The sequence below is a fragment of the Patella vulgata genome, chromosome 1, assembly GCF_932274485.2.
Source record: "Patella vulgata chromosome 1, xgPatVulg1.2, whole genome shotgun sequence".
In the NCBI taxonomy this organism is placed as follows: Eukaryota; Metazoa; Mollusca; class Gastropoda; family Patellidae; genus Patella; species Patella vulgata.
Window position 1 is genome coordinate 35,004,875 of NC_065879.2, and position 18,702 is coordinate 35,023,576.

General features: G+C 33.9%; 2 protein-coding genes across 3 annotated transcripts; one reads left to right on the forward strand and one right to left on the reverse strand.

Annotated features, from left to right (window-relative positions):
• Positions 1-596: 596 nt before the first annotated feature.
• LOC126823874 (uncharacterized) lies at positions 597-4,998 on the reverse strand. 2 transcript variants are annotated; one of them, XM_050552931.2, is made up of 2 exons: positions 4,675-4,998; positions 597-4,371 (listed from the first exon to the last, which is right to left on the reverse strand). In XM_050552931.2, the coding sequence occupies exon 2, from the start codon at positions 2,506-2,508 to the stop codon at positions 1,573-1,575; it is 936 nt and encodes a 311-aa protein (XP_050408888.1). In that variant the 5' UTR covers positions 2,509-4,371; positions 4,675-4,998; the 3' UTR covers positions 597-1,572. The 2 variants fall into 2 exon arrangements, with proteins under 2 accessions (XP_050408888.1, XP_050408882.1); XM_050552925.2 differs by having other exon boundaries at positions 4,675-4,983.
• Positions 4,999-10,297: 5,299 nt separating this feature from the next.
• Positions 10,298-18,602, forward strand: LOC126823933 (beta carbonic anhydrase 1). The gene is made up of 4 exons (XM_050553009.2): positions 10,298-10,492; positions 11,924-12,148; positions 13,539-13,772; positions 15,512-18,602. Exons 1-4 carry the CDS (start codon positions 10,391-10,393, stop codon positions 15,722-15,724), a joined length of 774 nt encoding a protein of 257 aa, XP_050408966.1. The 5' UTR covers positions 10,298-10,390; the 3' UTR covers positions 15,725-18,602.
• The last annotated feature ends 100 nt before the right edge of the window (positions 18,603-18,702 follow it).

Sequence of the window (18,702 nt, forward strand, 5' to 3'; positions counted from 1 at the left end):
ACACGCCCAAGTGGGAGGGATGTGACGTGCAACGTGGGCAATGTTTCGTCACAATTACTACGCTTGTTTCGTTTTGCATACTGCTACTGCATTCCACGATTTTTTCGTGTCATCCACAGTTTTTTGTGTTATACGAGGACTACAGACTTTTCTAACAAGACTCGCGCCATTAAAGTAGACGCAAATTAGTTGTTTCTTCGATCCAATGGTCAGCTGTCTAACCTTTTGGGTTTTAAAATAAATGCTTTACCATTATGTTAATCCGGAAATAACCTAGTTTGTGATGAGTGGACATTAAACCCCATCTCCCCCTCTTACTCCCTCTCTCTTTGCTCCCGATGCATCGATGCGTAAAATATATATATTTGATATCAGCAAATGTAATACTGATAATTTATTATGAGGTCACCCATATTAAAGAGGTCAGTTATGACAATTAATCCCCTTGCATGGCTTGAATACGGATTCTAGTTATACTTAAAATCAGTTGGATGATATCTGTAATATTAAGGACAGACAGGCGGGCAGTCGGAACACTTTTTCAGTTATCCCCCATCCCTAACATCATTCGACGTGGAATAAAAAGTAGACAATACAACACACCGACATATTTTAACATTAGATAAATAGACCACATGAATAAATATTGTAAACATCTTAATAAACCAATGATACATGAATAAATATTGTAAATTAAAAATGCAGGAGGACCACACCACACAAACAATAGCCAAAAGACAACCTGTGAACAAGACACACACACTACAGTCAAATATACACTTCCCATAAAACCCGAAAATTATTAATTGCAAAAGATACAAACAAAGATTTTGTACACTCCATTTGGATACAGTAATACAGCGGAAACAATGATACATGAAATGAAATGGGGTTTAACATGCTCATTTACAAAATATAACCTTAAGATGAGGGGAGTGGGTGGCCGTTATAGTTTAACGGGTGTGTTTCAGATTATTAGGTATTTCCCTAAGTTAAGTGACGTTGTTTAGACCCCCGCATGTACGTGACAAGGAGTAGGATCAACTGCCCAGTAAATTATTGAAATAAACTTGAACCACATGTTAGTCCTGAAATGACAGTTTTTGTCGGGTAGGGATTTTAAACCCCAGCTCTCTATATATACCCCGAGATGGAAAAAAAATCCTTTGATCTAATAAACTATAAACATACTTATATGATCTAATTGGCCAGTAAGAAATACTCTCAAGTCCACGACAAACAAAATCAACGTTTCATGCGCATATAGTTCAGAACTCCGAGCAGAAGCATCCACTGTACTATTTATAAATTTCAACGAAAGACTAAGTTTAGGGTTTAGGAAATGATTTTAGCACACAACACTTAACATTAATGGTAAACCATTTTAATATCCACGCGCAATGCCTCGTTATGTAGTCCAGTTCTGTTTCACATTTCACCATCGCGAAAGATATCCTACTCTGAGCCAGAGAGAGTTAAAATAGAACCCACAAAAGTACAACCACGCGCTCATATTGCTTGAATTATCCTATTAATTTGACATGACTTTAAGACAACACAATATTTTTGTCTTTAGGATTTTACGCTAGTTCTATTCGGTCTCCTCGTATTCAGAGTTGCTTTGTTGTAGTTTCCCGAGCGAATGCTTTTGTCGTTATATTCGTGGAGGGCCGCGCCTTCGTAGTGTGTATACAGCATTGTCCTTGGGAATTTACCAATGTCTTTGATACCAATTCTGAAGACTGGGGACCCACTACTTCCGAAACATGTTGTAGCAGAATGGTAAAGAACATATCCGTTGTCGCCTTCGTCTAGTTGTTCGCCTATGGAAACCTTCTTCGGTAAGCCATGGGGGTGAGAGATACTGATAACTGAGATTGCCTTATCACCATTGATATTTAATACAGGAAGCACAGCTTGGTGAAAACTTATCAGCCATTGAGGTACGGGACCGAACTTAACATAATCGTAATCTGGTGTTCGTTTGTAGATCTCGGTGATTTGGCTAACACTATTGTCGTTAAATCTCACCTCTATTGGTTGATCTGGAAGTTCTTTGTGATTTAAGAGAGATGTCGTTTGTAGAACGAAGTCACAGTCCATTTTTAATATGTAGTACTTTTCTTCTTCTCTTTCCCCGGGGAACCTCACCCATACATTATAATTCCATAAATCAAGGATAGCATCTGTAATATGACGTACAGGCCCGGTCTCAAATTCAATTTGACAATAGTCTCTTTTCGGGTTCACGTGTCTTAGTTTTGTTCCACGTGTTGTGATAGTATTGGTGCCTTCCTCGTCCTCGTAATTAAAATCAATGGTACAGTTTTCGGCTTTCAGTTCAGAATTAATGACGTGCGAATTTGTAACAACGTACACCTCCCCATTTCTCTTGCATATAAAACCAGTAGCATTTTCAAAATGTGTATGATCTTCGTTGTACACAGTAACCCGAACAGTTCGACTTCCCATATACTTAATATAAATAAACAAATCGCCTACATACATGTATAGCCTAGATCATTTAGTGATAGGACCTAATGATACAATTCTGTGGAATGTAGTATTACACCCATGTCTAGTTCTCCATCAAATAAACGATTTCATAATACATGTATAGCCTACATTATGTGTTTACGCCACGACTGTCTTTATTATGTCAGAGTGACACGGTCGCGTACAATGGCGGATGCTCTAGACTCACTGCTGTATATTTCAATACATGTAAATAAAAAAATAGACATAATCTTATGTTACCGATATATACTATCGGACAGTTCAATTTGAAATGACAGTTTTTGTCGGGTAGGGATTTTAAACCCCAGCTCTCTATATATACCCCGAGATGGAAAAAAAATCCTTTGATCTAATAAACTATAAACATACTTATATGATCTAATTGGCCAGTAAGAAATACTCTCAAGTCCACGACAAACAAAATCAACGTTTCATGCGCATATAGTATCAGAACTCTGAGCAGAAGCATCCACTGTACTATTTATAAATTTCAACGAAAGACTAAGTTTAGGGTTTAGGAAATGATTTTAGCACACAACACTTAACATTAATGGTAAACCATTTTAATATCCACGCGCAATGCCTCGTTATGTAGTCCAGTTCTGTTTCACATTTCACCATCGCGAAAGATATCCTACTCTGAGCCAGAGAGAGTTAAAATAGAACCTACAAAAGTACAACCACGCGCTCATATTGCTTGAATTATCCTATTAATTTGACATGACTTTAAGACAACACAATATTTTTGTCTTTAGGATTTTACGCTGGGTCTATTCGGTCTCCTCGTATTCAGAGTTGCTTTGTTGTAGTTTCCCGAGCGAATGCTTTTGTCGTTATATTCGTGGAGGGCCGCCCCTTCGTAGTGTGTATACAGCATTGTCCTTGGGAATTTACCAATGTCTTTGATACCAATTCTGAAGACTGGGGACCCACTACTTCCGAAACATGTTGTAGCAGAATGGTAAAGAACATATCCGTTGTCGCCTTCGTCTAGTTGTTCGCCTATGGAAACCTTCTTCGGTAAGCCATGGGGGTGAGAGATACTGATAACTGAGATTGCCTTATCACCATTGATATTTAATACAGGAAGCACAGCTTGGTGAAAACTTATCAGCCATTGAGGTACGGGACCGAACTTAACATAATCGTAATCTGGTGTTCGTTTGTAGATCTCGGTGATTTGGCTAACACTATTGTCGTTAAATCTCACCTCTATTGGTTGATCTGGAAGTTCTTTGTGATTTAAGAGAGATGTCGTTTGTAGAACGAAGTCACGGTCCATTTTTAATATGTAGTACTTTTCTTCTTCTCTTTCCCCGGGGAACCTCACCCATACATTATAATTCCATAAATCAAGGATAGCATCTGTAATATGACGTACAGGCCCGGTCTCAAATTCAATTTGACAATAGTCTCTTTTCGGGTTCACGTGTCTTAGTTTTGTTCCACGTGTTGTGATAGTATTGGTGCCTTCCTCGTCCTCGTAATTAAAATCAATGGTACAGTTTTCGGCTTTCAGTTCAGAATTAATGACGTGCGAATTTGTAACAACGTACACCTCCCCATTTCTCTTGCATATAAAACCAGTAGCATTTTCAAAATGTGTATGATCTTCGTTGTACACAGTAACCCGAACAGTTCGACTTCCCATATACTTAATATAAATAAACAAATCGTCGTCTGAATATTGGCCTAAGTCACTGGCTTGCAGGTTTTTAAATAATACATAACTATCATGTTGTTTTTTGCTATTCTTTGTGCAGTTTTCTTCGCCAGAATAACCAGCCTCTGAAGAGGTAGCTATTTCAATTTTTAATTCAGGTGTATCCATGGAGTTCGATGGTACTATATTATCTGAAATAAAAATGAAAAAAACCAGTCGAAATCAAAGCCCAAATCTTAAATTGAAATACATGTTGCTGTTTAAACCGTTCCTTTTCACACATATCAAAATCCTACGACTCCATTAGGATTATACACCAATGCTCCTAATTCAAAAAATGATCCCAGCGTCTGAAATAAACTGACACAAGAAACACCGTTGCCCGTAATTATGTCTTGACTTGTTTACAGACGCAACTTCAGCCATCCGTAACGGTCGGCTTTTTGACATAACTACATGCAGTATATATACTAATATATAGCTGTGTAACTTACCACAAATCTGTTTATTTTAGGCATTTCTTGCTTTTTGGCCCTTGGGTGCTGATATGTTGTAATTTCTCTCATAGACGTTTGGATTCTGACGCTGACACTGTCGATGCTTCCCTTCTATACAGCTAAATATAAATGGGATTTCTGTATGATGACTAGAATTCTATAAATATCCACATTTGTCGGAACTTCCAGTTTCTCGTGTATCACGCAGAGTGCATTGTCAGAGCGACAGCCACACCATTGATCGAACAAGTAGTCGCATTTATTTTATATCGCATGTACAGTTCGATCCCAGTGCTGGGCGGAGAAGTATCTCTGGATTTTTCAGCGTTACTCACCTTGTCAGCAATGCAAGAGCAGTGTCTAGTCGTTTCGTATGGATAAGAAAATCCTTGACAGCTGGAAATCAAAATAAGAGGGCGCAATTGCAGCGCCGAGAGGAGTAGGTCGTAGCGACTAGCGCCGCTGTTCCGGCAATATTTTCCCCAATGCTCACTGCATGGCGTCTTCAGTAGGACGTTAAACCCCATCTATTTTCATTTCATTTCAAAGAGTATTTTCACAGAGCGCATAATAAATCACCGTGACCTGGTAGTGAAACCATCTGTCGATTTTGCCGTATACATACATTTAAATTCATCTATTAGTTAAATAAACAGTCAAAAATAGAATGCAAAACAAGAAACTGATACCCCTTGAAGGTTAAATTTCCGATCCAATTGTTAAAGTGGATGTTATAGTATGTAGAAAACTTAAAGACGCATTATGTAAGATTCAAAGAGATGCTCCTTGTTGCTATAATAGTCAAAAAACAGATAATGAAAATGAATATATTATCAGGGACCGCGCGATAGCCCCCCGTTTTAGTTTCATTAATAATAATTCAGATATACACGATTTTGGCAGAAAATTTTAAGCAAGCAAACAAATGGAAAAACAAAAATCGTGACCATCAGACTCCAAGATATCAAAAAGAAATATTTTTTTATTACTATTCGTTTATTTTTTCAATCACGTTGAACTGGATTCCAATGGAACTTTTTGTGCACACTTGGAAGCTAACCATCAATGCAGCGTTCTGCAGGTCCGGACTAGGCCCTGCTTACCTGCTGGGGCCCGGAAACCCTGACAGTGGTAAGAGCCTCAAACGGAACAAGGACGGATCGGGGTCCTACGGCACGAGGGTCCGGACCGGTAACTTGTAATTTTTAATTCACCATTTTTACTTTAAAAGTGAACAGTCATAATCTGATTCTAATCATTTCCACGCCACTACATGTAGGTACCCACGTTGAGATAAGTTACCGGTTTTCTTCAACTTTACGATCAAGTAAAAGTGTATTTGTTTCATTAGATTATCCCAACAATTTCTTTATACACATTACTCGGCATAGCTCCGGACCCCTCTAGGCTCCGAGCCCCTGGGAAAGTGTCCCAGCTGCCCCCCGCCGTCCCCCCGCTCACGTGCCCTAAAATTATATTGAAAATTTCAATCACATTCCAGACAAGATTTAGTCTAAATAGTCTCGATTGTCTCGTACCATTGCTACGAAGTCGTAATTACCCATTTACCGTTTTCATCCAATTAAGATCTCGATCATTCGATGGTCTGGAGGTTTGATTATGGACTTACTATGTAAATAAATGTCTAAATAAATAATAATTTATATAATACTTGATGCAAGACCGATTTAACTCTTACATATAAATAAGGCATCTTTAATATTGCTTTTGTCAACTGATATTTGTCTAGATCATTTAGTGATAGGATCTAATGATACAATTCTGTGGAATGTAGTATTACACCCATGTCTAGTTCTCCATCAAATAAACGATTTCATAATACATGTATAGCCTACATTATGTGTTAACGCCACGACTGTCTTTATTATGTCAGAGTGACACGGTCGCGTACAATGGCGGATGCTCTTGACTCACTGCTGTATATTTCAATACATGTAAATAAAAAAATAGACATAATCTTATGTTACCGATAGTATCGGACAGTTCAATTTGAAACTTGAAGCAACGGTAATTTGAACTGTCCACGTATTTCACCGAACATAATTATTGATTAGAAATTACAATATTTTTTACAAAAATTGAATATAAATCACTTTATATATTATACATTAATATATGTGCTTTTAGAACCAGTTTTGTCTATTTCAAGGTTCTAAAAAATAGAGCCATACGCCCTTTAAGAAAGCAAACAAGAATGAAAAGGCGAGTTTCAAATATATTATATGGTTGACAATTGTCAGTAAGTGTTGGGTATATGTAAATAGTACAGAGAGGTTCGTAGAACGAGCATTCTAGTAGGAAATGTAATTCACTTTTAATTTTTTGTAAAGTACATGATTGACATATTTTGTGGTCTGATGGTTTATAGCTTTATATCTGCCCCTTTCAATTTAGAGAGAGTGGGAACTGATTCGAAGCGAAGTCATTGCAATTTTGAAATTCTTGTTATGAACGTGTAATAAATAATCAGCATAAGTGTTAATTTGGGTTTTAAATAATCCATGTTATTAATTTCATCACATTTATTTTCATTTGAGCAGCATGATGCAGTAAAATTTAAATTGAATTGTGATTGGAGAGCTGATTTAACATTACTTTTAGTTGAGATTATATGGAAAGTAATTTAGCAGACATGTAACAGAGGCTGTCCAAGATAATTTGATATCAAAATTTGCCGTTTTATATAAAATTTAATGTCATCCTGGAACGTTGCAGCAAGGACAGGGTTATTATTTTTTTTTAAAGTTATTTAGTCTTTAATAAAAAAAAAAAAACCCCGTATCATTCTAGTTGTAAGCGGAAAGGTCCAAGTTCTGCCCTGCAACAAATATTGTTTTTTTGTGGTGGGAGGATGGGGTGGGGGATATAAAATTGACTTACAGTTTTTAATCGATATTTATTGTGATCTATTTGGGCCCACTTTGATAAAATGAATCCCTTAAAACTAACAGTTTGAGATCCCTATCTCAGGCATACAAGTCAATTGGTTTGCCACAGATCCATTGAGTTTGATAAATAGGAAGGTAACAGAGGGGCACATTTTGTTTTTATACTATACTAGCCTTTTTGCCAAGGTCAACATAACAGATAACTCATCGTTTAAGGCGGTCGCTAGTTTACAATATCAAGTTTTATATTGCCAAAAGTAAGACATAAATATTTTCTATTAGGTTTGTTATTAGGTTTATATAAAGAGCACTATCTTAGATTTCTTTGGATTTACTTGTAACTGTCAGTTTGTACAGAAGTCATGAAAATGATTAAGAGAGTTTAGAAGAACCTGGCGATGAGGTTGAGAATATAACCAAGTCATCTACAAAGAGCAAAATGTGGGATTACAAATTGTTCAAACATGGAGCGTCTCGGTCATCACAATATGATTGCAAATCATTCATATAGATGTTGAATAGTGTGGGACTCAAGACACACCCTTGCTTCGCTCCCATATCTGAATCTATTTGTTTTGAAAGACCTTTATTAGTTTTAACTATATAAATTTATATAGGCTACTATACATATCTTTTGTGTTACATAAATTGATGAGTTCTTTTCTCCGGATATTTATTACAAGATCTTTATTATTCCTAATTCTTAATTTATTTTTGTTTGTTAGATTAGTATTCCTAAATTGTGAGAAATGTTTGTTACCAGTAGAAGTTTGTATTTCTAAATTGAAAATATCCTGAAGATTTCGCATCCGGGTGTTAAAGTCACCTCCTAAATGTACATCATCTATATTTTTATATTCACATATATATAATTTTTAAGTTCATCAAAGGGATTGAATTTCCTTTTCTACCAAATTGTAGAGATTTGTTTGAGGATATAATATGAGACATTATAGAGACCAATAATGAGATTAAAAGGCGATTTGAGTAATTTGAACCGAATTATATTGCCATCGGAGGAATCAAGAATTTGTAAACCGTTTTTGAATTTTTATCATATTAAAATGGTAGAGCCACCGCGTCTCCCAAGTCTTGAACAGTTGTCCCCCTTTCGACTGAATATAAAACCGGAATGGCCACAAAACAGATCTTTGTGAGACTAAATATAAATCATATTATCATGATCACTATCAGTCCAAGTTTGCATTAAACTGATAACATCTTATTGGCATAAATATTGAAAGATATCGGACCGTAACTTTTTATTGTTCAGTTTTGATACAAGACACTTGACATCCAAAATCATGTTCGTAATGACATTGTTAAAGTATATTTAAACAAATTAACCCCAGAATAGGCGTTGCACAAAGATCAATTATAAAATCTGTTACACACGAAACCAAGAATATAACGTAATGAGAGTGAAAACTTACAAAATATAAAAAACCTATAAATTTCAAGAGTGGAAAACAAATATTATGTACAAAACATCCTAAGTGGTGATAATCATAATATAATGATTTACATTTTATATTATTACTATATATTTACATTTAATAATTTATACTGTAATAATATATACTCATATACACATGTATACGATACAGAGCAATAGCAGTTTTTACTTCAATCCTTAATTGGTTATGGCATCATACTGTTCTTTTGCTAGAGATTATGAATTAATGTGTCAATGACATGTATTTCATGTGTATTTTTATCAGAATATCGTGATTCGACATAAACAAATTAGCACTACATGTAAATACATGCATTATATCCCAAGTTTAATTTTACAGTATCCTGGAAACAAGAGCTGCTAGCACTGACTGATGAAAGTTGGATACAATACATGTATGATGACGATGGGGTATGTCCGTTTTCGTTTGCCGGTTGGTACGTGCAGACGAACTAAGACGCTCATTTAAAGGGCGTATTTTTCTATTCTATGTAACCTAAAAATAAACGAATATTTTGACTCTAAAAGTACATATTCATTAATGTAATATAATTTATATTCATATGTTTAAAATATTATTGTAATTTCTAATCATATTATTTTGTGGAATAATCTACCATGTTTTTTTTAAGGTGTTGCACATCTCTATTCTTTTATAAAAAACAACTTAAAACATATTTATCAAACAAGCTTTTAACTGACGCTGTATAACTGTTAACATGTTAATAATCTTTTTATGATTGCACAGTCACTTTGTAAAGTTCCACTGAACACGTTATATGAAAGTGCGCACTATACATGATGGAATAATAAATAAAAGTAATTATGTCCGGGGAAGTCCGTGAACAGTCCAAATCGAACAGTAGGCCTATATTTTAAACGTTTTTTTATTATTATTATTGTTTTGTCGTTTGAGAATTAACCATTAAACCACTTATTACTTCCCCTTGTAGGACATGTTTTTCTTTGTTCATTACAAATGGCACACAAAATCATAGAATACACGACTCGTGTATCGTATTGATTATAAAGTGTTCATTGTCTGTTAAATATTTTCACGGCAAGATAGCAACATTAATATTCATTGAAATGCACCAAAATATTGAATTCTAATTCGTGCTTTTAATTTTTAAGATTATGGAAAATATTGAGTTAGAGGTCTAGCTCCTTTAATTTCATATCTATGGTGACACGTCGGAGATATTCTTGACAATCGAGACTTATCAATGGAAGATAACTCCAAACTGTTAATTCTGTGACCTTTGAAGGTGAAGGCTGTGTCGAAATTTAGCAAACTGTTATTATTTTCAATATTTTACGGCACTGGTAAGCACTCTTCAACTGCAAAATGCCTGTCATAGAAAAAATGTTGAATGGTATTTTGCGCTATAATAAAGCAAGCAAGGCAAATTCATTAAAGAAATTAATAGAGATAAACAAAAATATTCAGGTTCGTATATTAATATATCATAATAATTATCGTATTCTACTTTTCTATTCTCTTTTCGTGGGAATGGTTATTTGTCACCCAGGTGGCAAATACAAATGCAAGTGGTTATACGACACTCGGTTTAAAAATAAATTCATTGTTGTAGAACATTTATTGCGTACTTATAGCCTAACTTGTGTTAATTTATGATTTCCATCACATGAAATAAGTTTACAGTTGATGTTGATTGGTGAAAACAACTTGCATTCGATAAACTTTTTCAAACAATAATTTTGTATGGTAAAACTAGGCTAGTACATGTAGGCTACAGTAGATCCTAGAGTATAGTATACATTAAAATTAGTTCAGGTCTATTACATTGTAATTGGGCTAGGCAAAGCAATAAATGACTGAAGATTCAAAGATTCCAATTTTTTTCCCCCCAGCTTACCTAAATTTTGTTTCTTCAGATGTGGCCGAGTAAATTTCAATGGCGTCAGCCAAGTCGTTTAGCAGAAGGGGACGTATTTTTAACAACATGTTGTGTTGCACTAAAATGTTCCTTTACATTGTACGGATGTTCACAGGGACTGACACGCGACCATTTAGCAGTGAAAAGTTGCCCAGTAAAATTGACTGGGAAGTGAACATTTTTCGACAAGGATTCAATCAAAAGGACGTTTCCTGAACGCACAGGGCGAGTGTAATGAGACCCACCTTCAGAGTTGAACTGCATTAAAATATACTAACATTTAGATAAACTACATTCTCATACAAGGCTATGAGTCATTTGAATACAATGTATTATATCATTTGAAAGTTGGGACAGTAATTATATTTTATCCATGCTGCATATTGCATTGTCATGAACCATTATTAGAATCAAATTTATACGAGGAACTTTTATCTGTTGTGGGGATAAATTCCAGCCAATATGGGATAGATTAATGCTGGGATCTGTCCACCAGTTCTTTCATTCTTTGTAGGCATACTTTATAGCTGCACTAGATTTTTATTTCCTGGCAGCCTATCTTTAGTAGAGCTACTTGTGAAAGCTTTCATACCTTCAAAAAAATAAAAATATAACAAACTTAGTGGACAGCTCAGACAACTTAGCAGTTGTAGGCATATTTTCTATATATTATATCTTTCATCTTGTTAATCAATTTGTTGTTATTGTTGTATCTGCTAAATGGCTTCCAAAGTAGTTATCTATATATTGCACTACGTTTTTGTTAATTAATTATTATTTGCTTGATAACAATACCTGTATGAGTATTGAAACGTAGCATGTTAATAAAATTCAGAAGTAGTATATCCATATTAGTGTGTTATTTTTAGTGAAATCTATTTCTATATGTCTTATAAGGATTATATTTTCTGTTGCCTAGCATCAGCTATCTTTCGTTCATTGAAGTATTGTTTGAATTATTTCTATTATCTTTTTTCTAGCCGAAAGCTGTTATATTTTCCTGTATGGATGCTAGAGTTCGTCCAAATAGGTTTCTAGATGATGATCTTGGTGATCATTTTATTGTTCGTAATGTGGGAAATATGGTACCCGATGCCAGCACTCTGAATCAAAATACTGTGTCTACCGAAGCAGGAGCACTTGAGTTTGGTTGTATTCAAAAAAATGTTAAAGATATTGTTGTATGTGGTCATTCTGATTGTAAGGTATGTGTATAGTTGTATTACAAAAAGAGGAGACTTTGCATCTCTAGTCAAATTTAATCCCTTCAGAAGAAACTTCTATATGGTGTTTAATGGGTTAAAAAATCTGCACTACATATATATTTAGGTAGTTTTATCTTTGCGAGAAGCCCATTCGAACCTGAGGGTGGAGAGGAAGGGGGTTTAATGTTTACTCAACACAAACTAGGTCATTTTGGGATTAACATATGCTTCTATTTTATGTCAATAATTCGCTTGCGCGTATGGGTGTTTAGCAGTGGGAGGAAACCAGAGCCAGAGGGCACGGGGAAAACCCACAATGGTGGACAGGTGACCCTACTCCTTGTCAGGTAAATGAGGTGAATAGCAACCATGCAATTTGACTATTATGATCCAAAGCAAACCCTTCGGGGCAGCTGATGAAATGTACCTAAAAAATTAATTATGCGATAAAATATTGGTTGCAGTCAGTATACTATAAATATACCTGGCAAAACTTGCTTTCACATTTCGGCCTGTTTATTCCATTGCATTGCATTGTACTTAGAATTAAATTGACTGCATGTAGTATCATCTGTTTATTTATTCATAATGACAAAAATGTTATACCAATTTCATTTTTATACACCCACATCGAAATGTGGTCTCATATTTTCGTCGCCCCCGTCAGTCGATCCGTCGTCCACAATTGCTTGTGGACGTGCTAGAGGCTAAAGTTAATATCCGATTGACTTTAAATTTATACACAGTCATTAAGGTCATGAGACGAAGAAGCCTATTGATTTTCAGAGATTTCAGATAATTACTTCCAAAGTTAAGACCCTTGATCACTTTAACAAATCTTGTGGATACTCTAGAGGCTAAAGTTAATATCTGGTTGACTTTAAACTTATACACCGTATTTAAGGTCATGAGACAAAGAATCCTATTCATTTTCCGATTTCCGATTTCCGATAATTACTACCAGAGTTCAGGCCCTTGATTACTTTGAAAAATCTTGTGGATGCTCTAGAGACTAAAGTTAATATAAATTGTTTAAGGTCATGAGACAAACAATCAAAACAAATTCTAATGTTTTCTGATAATTATTTCATGGGTTATTTTTACTTGTAATCAGATTTTCATGTGTTGTAAACATCCACATTACTGACAAAAGAAGAAATATGCGACAACACTTGTTGACTGTCTGGACGACTTAGCTGCTGTGGACGTATGTTTCGTTGCCTGGCAACATATCTTTAGTTGTTCAGGAACACCCTATATACACAGTTTTGGAGAAAATCGATATCTTTGATTTATAAATCAATCAAATGATTCACACACACACACATGCGTTAATATTTTATATCATATAAATAAGTTTACACAAGTATTTTCAATATTATTATTTCAGACTGTCAATATGTTATATGATACTTGTATACAACAGAAGGAGGATGAACCTTCAAAATCCTATCTAGAAATGTGGTTAAAACTTCATGGAAGAGATACTATTGATATATTTAAACAATTGAAACCATCAAACAACTATGCCGGACCATTATTGTTTGAAATAGAGAATTATAAAAGTTTTGAAGCCTATATTGATCCAGAAAATAAATTCAGCATTACTGATAAATTTTCTCAGGTATTTTCTTAGTTTGCTTTAAAAAATTTATGGTGAGCATCAGAACCTGTATATATGTGTAGAGTTTCTATTGAACTTTGATTTCTATCTTCTGTAATGAGATTGATCTCCCAATTTGAAATTTAGGCGGGTTTAGGTGAGGGCCAATTATCACTCTTCTTTTAAGACAAGGTCTGATTTACATATATATCAGAATCAGTTCAAAAAGACAGATTTGAATTTAAAAAATGTTCCTGTTTTATTATGATAAATGCATCTATTGAGATCATATTGGTCAGCGTGTTTTCGTCAATAACCAGGTAATCAATCATTTAAGGATACTTCCCTGCGTACAAACTATGTGATTTGATGATATACTTGGACTAAAAGCATATTCAAACTAATTAATTTATTAAAAATTTGCTTCATATCCCTGTCAAAACTTTGTATTCACGTTGAGATACCTTAAGCTATAAATAAACTGTTGTTAGAAGCCATGTTTGTCACCTAACTTCATTAAGGGAGGGTCTATTCTTCAGAATGTATTTTCCATTACTTACTGTTCATTTACCATACATATTGAGGCCTAAATAAGTTCTTAACTTCTTTTTCTGCCGTTAATTGCAGAGTCTTTGGTACATTTACACCCCTCAATGTTCCCAAAACCGCCTAACCATTTGATCAAGAAATAACAACTGCTCCCAGTCAAGCTTGCACACAAAAAGCTGGCAGAAAACAGTCGGGTTGCCAGTTAGTGTAGTGAAACCCTGCCATTTTTGCCCAGTGGGTATTTTTCGGGTAATCCAGTATTTTTGGGGGCGTCTATACTTTCCATATACCAAATTTGCCATACTTTTATTGGAAATAACCACCTGATAGATACTTTCATGACAATGTATCTTTAAAAGAGACAAGTCTCTAATTCAGTATCATCAAAAGTTTTTCGACATTGCAAGCACCACTTATCATCAATTTAAATCGACAATGATGTTGTTATCTTACCGTGAAAAGATGGGCTTCTGATATCCAATATTTAAGACAAAATGAAGATTTGAAAATTGGCACACGAATCAAGTGCCAGAATATTTTTCGAGCGCCATTTGTAATGAAATGACTCAATGAACGAGGCTAAACACATCCCATAGGAGAATACTGTCAGTGTAGACTGGAATAACCAGACACTAAAGATTGCCATTCAATTTGGACTCTTTGTGTATTTTGCCAAACATAACTGATTATAAATTACAGTAAAAACAGAAATGATTGAATGTAAATCAGTTTATATACATTCATATTACATTATTATATGCATTTCGACCCATTTGTGTCCATTTCTAGGTGCCAAAGAATAGAGATTTAGTAACTTGAAATGTCGGACAAAGTAGGTGTAATTATCGCTTACATTTTGAAGCCAGTAAAAAACCTCAAAAGTGTGACTAACCAAAACTTTACAAACCAACTGAATGTAACCAATATTGTTTAATATATGTATTAGTTAAAAAAAAAACGTTTTTTGAGTGGTTTGGGACATATCTATGAAATTAAAGCAGTTTAAGGTAAAGGTATATATACTTCTGAGACACTCTTAAATAAATCGGTAGACATAGATGCATGGTATTTGGCATACAGCATTTTAATGTATTGATTGTTGAAAGTTGGTTCCATACATTTTTGGTTCTCATAAACAAACAAAGCTCATATACAGTCCTTTGACTCTGCAGTGATAATCTGCTACTAAATTTTATATTGTCTAATTTCAGGTTAACTGTTTACAACAGTTACATCATATATCAACGTATCCTTTTCTAAAATTAAAACTAATGACGGGTCAACTCTTCCTGCATGCTTTCTGGTTTGATGTTCATTCAGCTGATGTTTATATGTTTAGTCGAGCAAGGAAACAATTTATACCAGTTAATCAAGATAATTTTGAACATTTATTAATTGATTCTCATGAGCAAATCCCAAAATAGGTTATACTTTCTATATAATGATATGCTTATTCTGTACTAGTTATAGCCATTCTTTCCATGAGGAAAGCCATTCTTGTACCCATTGCTACTAGATTTGGGATATTTTATCCAGTCTGACTAGACGTTTTGCACATGAACAGTAAACTTCATATTAGCGGTACTTGTGACTCCTCAGATTTCCAATATCTGTGTGGTCAGTTTCTAAAAATTAATAACCAATAATATTAATAAAGACTTATTAAAAACTGCCCAGAAAAATGAAAGTAGAAAAGATGGTAAACCATGGTTAATTATGCAAACTAAATTTCTGTTTCACTGGATGTGTCTAAAGGTTTTTATCATGCCATGATGCCAGAAATTGAAAATGTAATGAAGCAGAGTGGTAGAAGAATGGGGAAAGCAGTGATTATCAACTTTGTAACAGATAATTATCATTTGTAAATAGCCTTTAGGTATGGATGAAATATTGCAAAAGCACTACTCAATTAGTCATTGAAACCTGCATTTAATTCATGTTCAGATGTGATGTGAAAAGGGTATATAATGAATCAATGATGCATAATGATTTTCATAATTATTGTGAATGTAAATTACAGAGCATATGTGTATTGAAAATCACCAATTTGATAACACAATTTAAAGGATTAGACTTCATTGATTTAGGTAAATACAATCACAATGTCGATTTAATTGTGTATTGATTTTTTTGTGAAGAGGGTAACCTAAATCAAAGTGGTTTAGCTCCTTTATTTATGCATATATTTTAAATCCATGTTATATACTGGTATAGGTCTACATATTATATTATGTGATATTTTGTTTTCTTGTTGATGTATGAATTCCTGATTTATTCTCATAGTATATAAAACTCTTTAATAATTTTTATGACTTTTTTTTATAAGCACAAATTTAATGTTGATTTATGTTGTCGTCAGTGCGTCCATCCACAATTTGTTGTGAACAATCGTCAAGTCAGATATATTTTCAATTAGTGAGAATTGTTCATTAGGCCATGAGGAAAATTGCTATTAAAGTTAGGATTCTTAGATGGATGAGTTATCTTTCTGTTAACGTTCAATTGAGCATTTTAATTCAAATAGATGAAACTTTGTGAATTCATATAGGGCAAAAATTGTTCTCTGGGGGCAGGGAGGAGGGTGCTAGGATCTTTGAAATCTTGCGAATCAGGAAGTTAAAGCAGGCATGGTTAATTTTGCTGATGGTGGGTGTATTAAGGGGTCTTGATAAGCCTCTGCCTATGTTTGTATTTACTGCTGATATAAACATATTTACTTGCCATAAAACCAGCTGCAATACTTATAGCTTTACTATATTATGTTATATATTATCTATTATAATATTCTTGAAATGATGTAAAGTTGAATATTTTTGTAAATGTTTTGTTTAGTTGTTTGAAAATATATTGATTTTTACAATCTAGAATTTAAAACAGACAAATAATGGAATAATAAATTATTTATGTGTAATATTTAATGATACATCAATTTTAATGAAATCTAAGCGAGAAAACTAAATTGCGTATTGCAAGAATTTTATACCATACAATGTCCATTTTCACAATGTCAAGAAGTTGTTGTCCAGTATCTCATTCATAGCCTTGATCAAAAAATGTCTCTCACTGTCTTTGGTGGACAACTATAGTTAAGACATCTGTTCGCTGTTATTTAAATTATTTAGTAAAAATTTTGTACCAGAGCTTCATATGTTTAATAGAAACTTCAGTTTGGTTTGATCTCACATGATTTGGAAATTGCCCAATTCATTTAAAATCATCAATGAGAACTAGACTGTGATTGTCTCAAATCAGATGAGTCAACAATTTATACTGATAATAATTAGTATGGCTGGGTATATTACATTTTGTAGCATAACCTATAGAAAGAAAAAGCAGTACTTGCCTTGGGAGGATTGACAATGTCTAGAAACTTTCAGATACCTTAGAACTTCTTAAATTAAAAAAATGTTAAGAGGTTTAAATCCTGAGGAATATGGATAAGAATATCAAAGTTTTTTATGGAAATTTGCAAGTTGTTCCATTCAGATATCTAGATTGGACACCACAAAAAAAAAAAAATCATATTTAACAAATATATATATATATATATATATATATATACACTAACTAAATAAAATTTTGATCTTTATAAAACCAGAGAAGTTTTCTCTTGTAGACAGTATTAATAATGTAACATTTTAAATGAGCCGTCCCACATATAGTTTAATGAATAAAACTGGTGGTAAATGCACTTAACCTTATCACAATCCTGTTCAAATATTGGAAGCTCTCTGATACTTGACAAATACTAATGGTCAGTTCTGAGGCCTGGTTGTTGACCTATGTTTACCACTGTTATTTCTCACTAGAGTGTGCCATCATGAATATATAACTGTACTTGCATAAAGTTTTCAGTGTTCTGATTGTCTTCAATTTGAGTACTTATTGCCCCTGATGTTTGATATTTTAGTAATATATAGGCTTGAGTTCATGGCCGTTTTCAACCCAAGTTTGATTATTATTTACAGTACAGTCCCCTAACTATAAAAACTCAAAATGTACCCAGTACTAAAAATCACAAAATGAGTCTAATAATTACAATGGGGACAAAGTTGGTGGTTGGTGTATGTTACATTGCCGGGCAGACTATCTTTATTGTTTCTAAAAGCTGATACTACAGATGTACAGGTAATTTGTGTTTGGTATATCTTAGTATTTATAGTTATACTCTTGTTAAAGCTTGTATCTAAAATAAACTATGTAATGCACAAATTATAAAAATATAATATACTGATACACTGTATATATATATACATGTACAGTAGAATATGTAATGCACAAATATAAATATATTGAAATATATGTTTTGTTATTGAAATTTTTAGAAAAAAGAATCTACAATTCCAGTCATGTGTCAGGGATTGGACGAAGAACCAAGGCCCTGTGTACAATTGGTAGTACA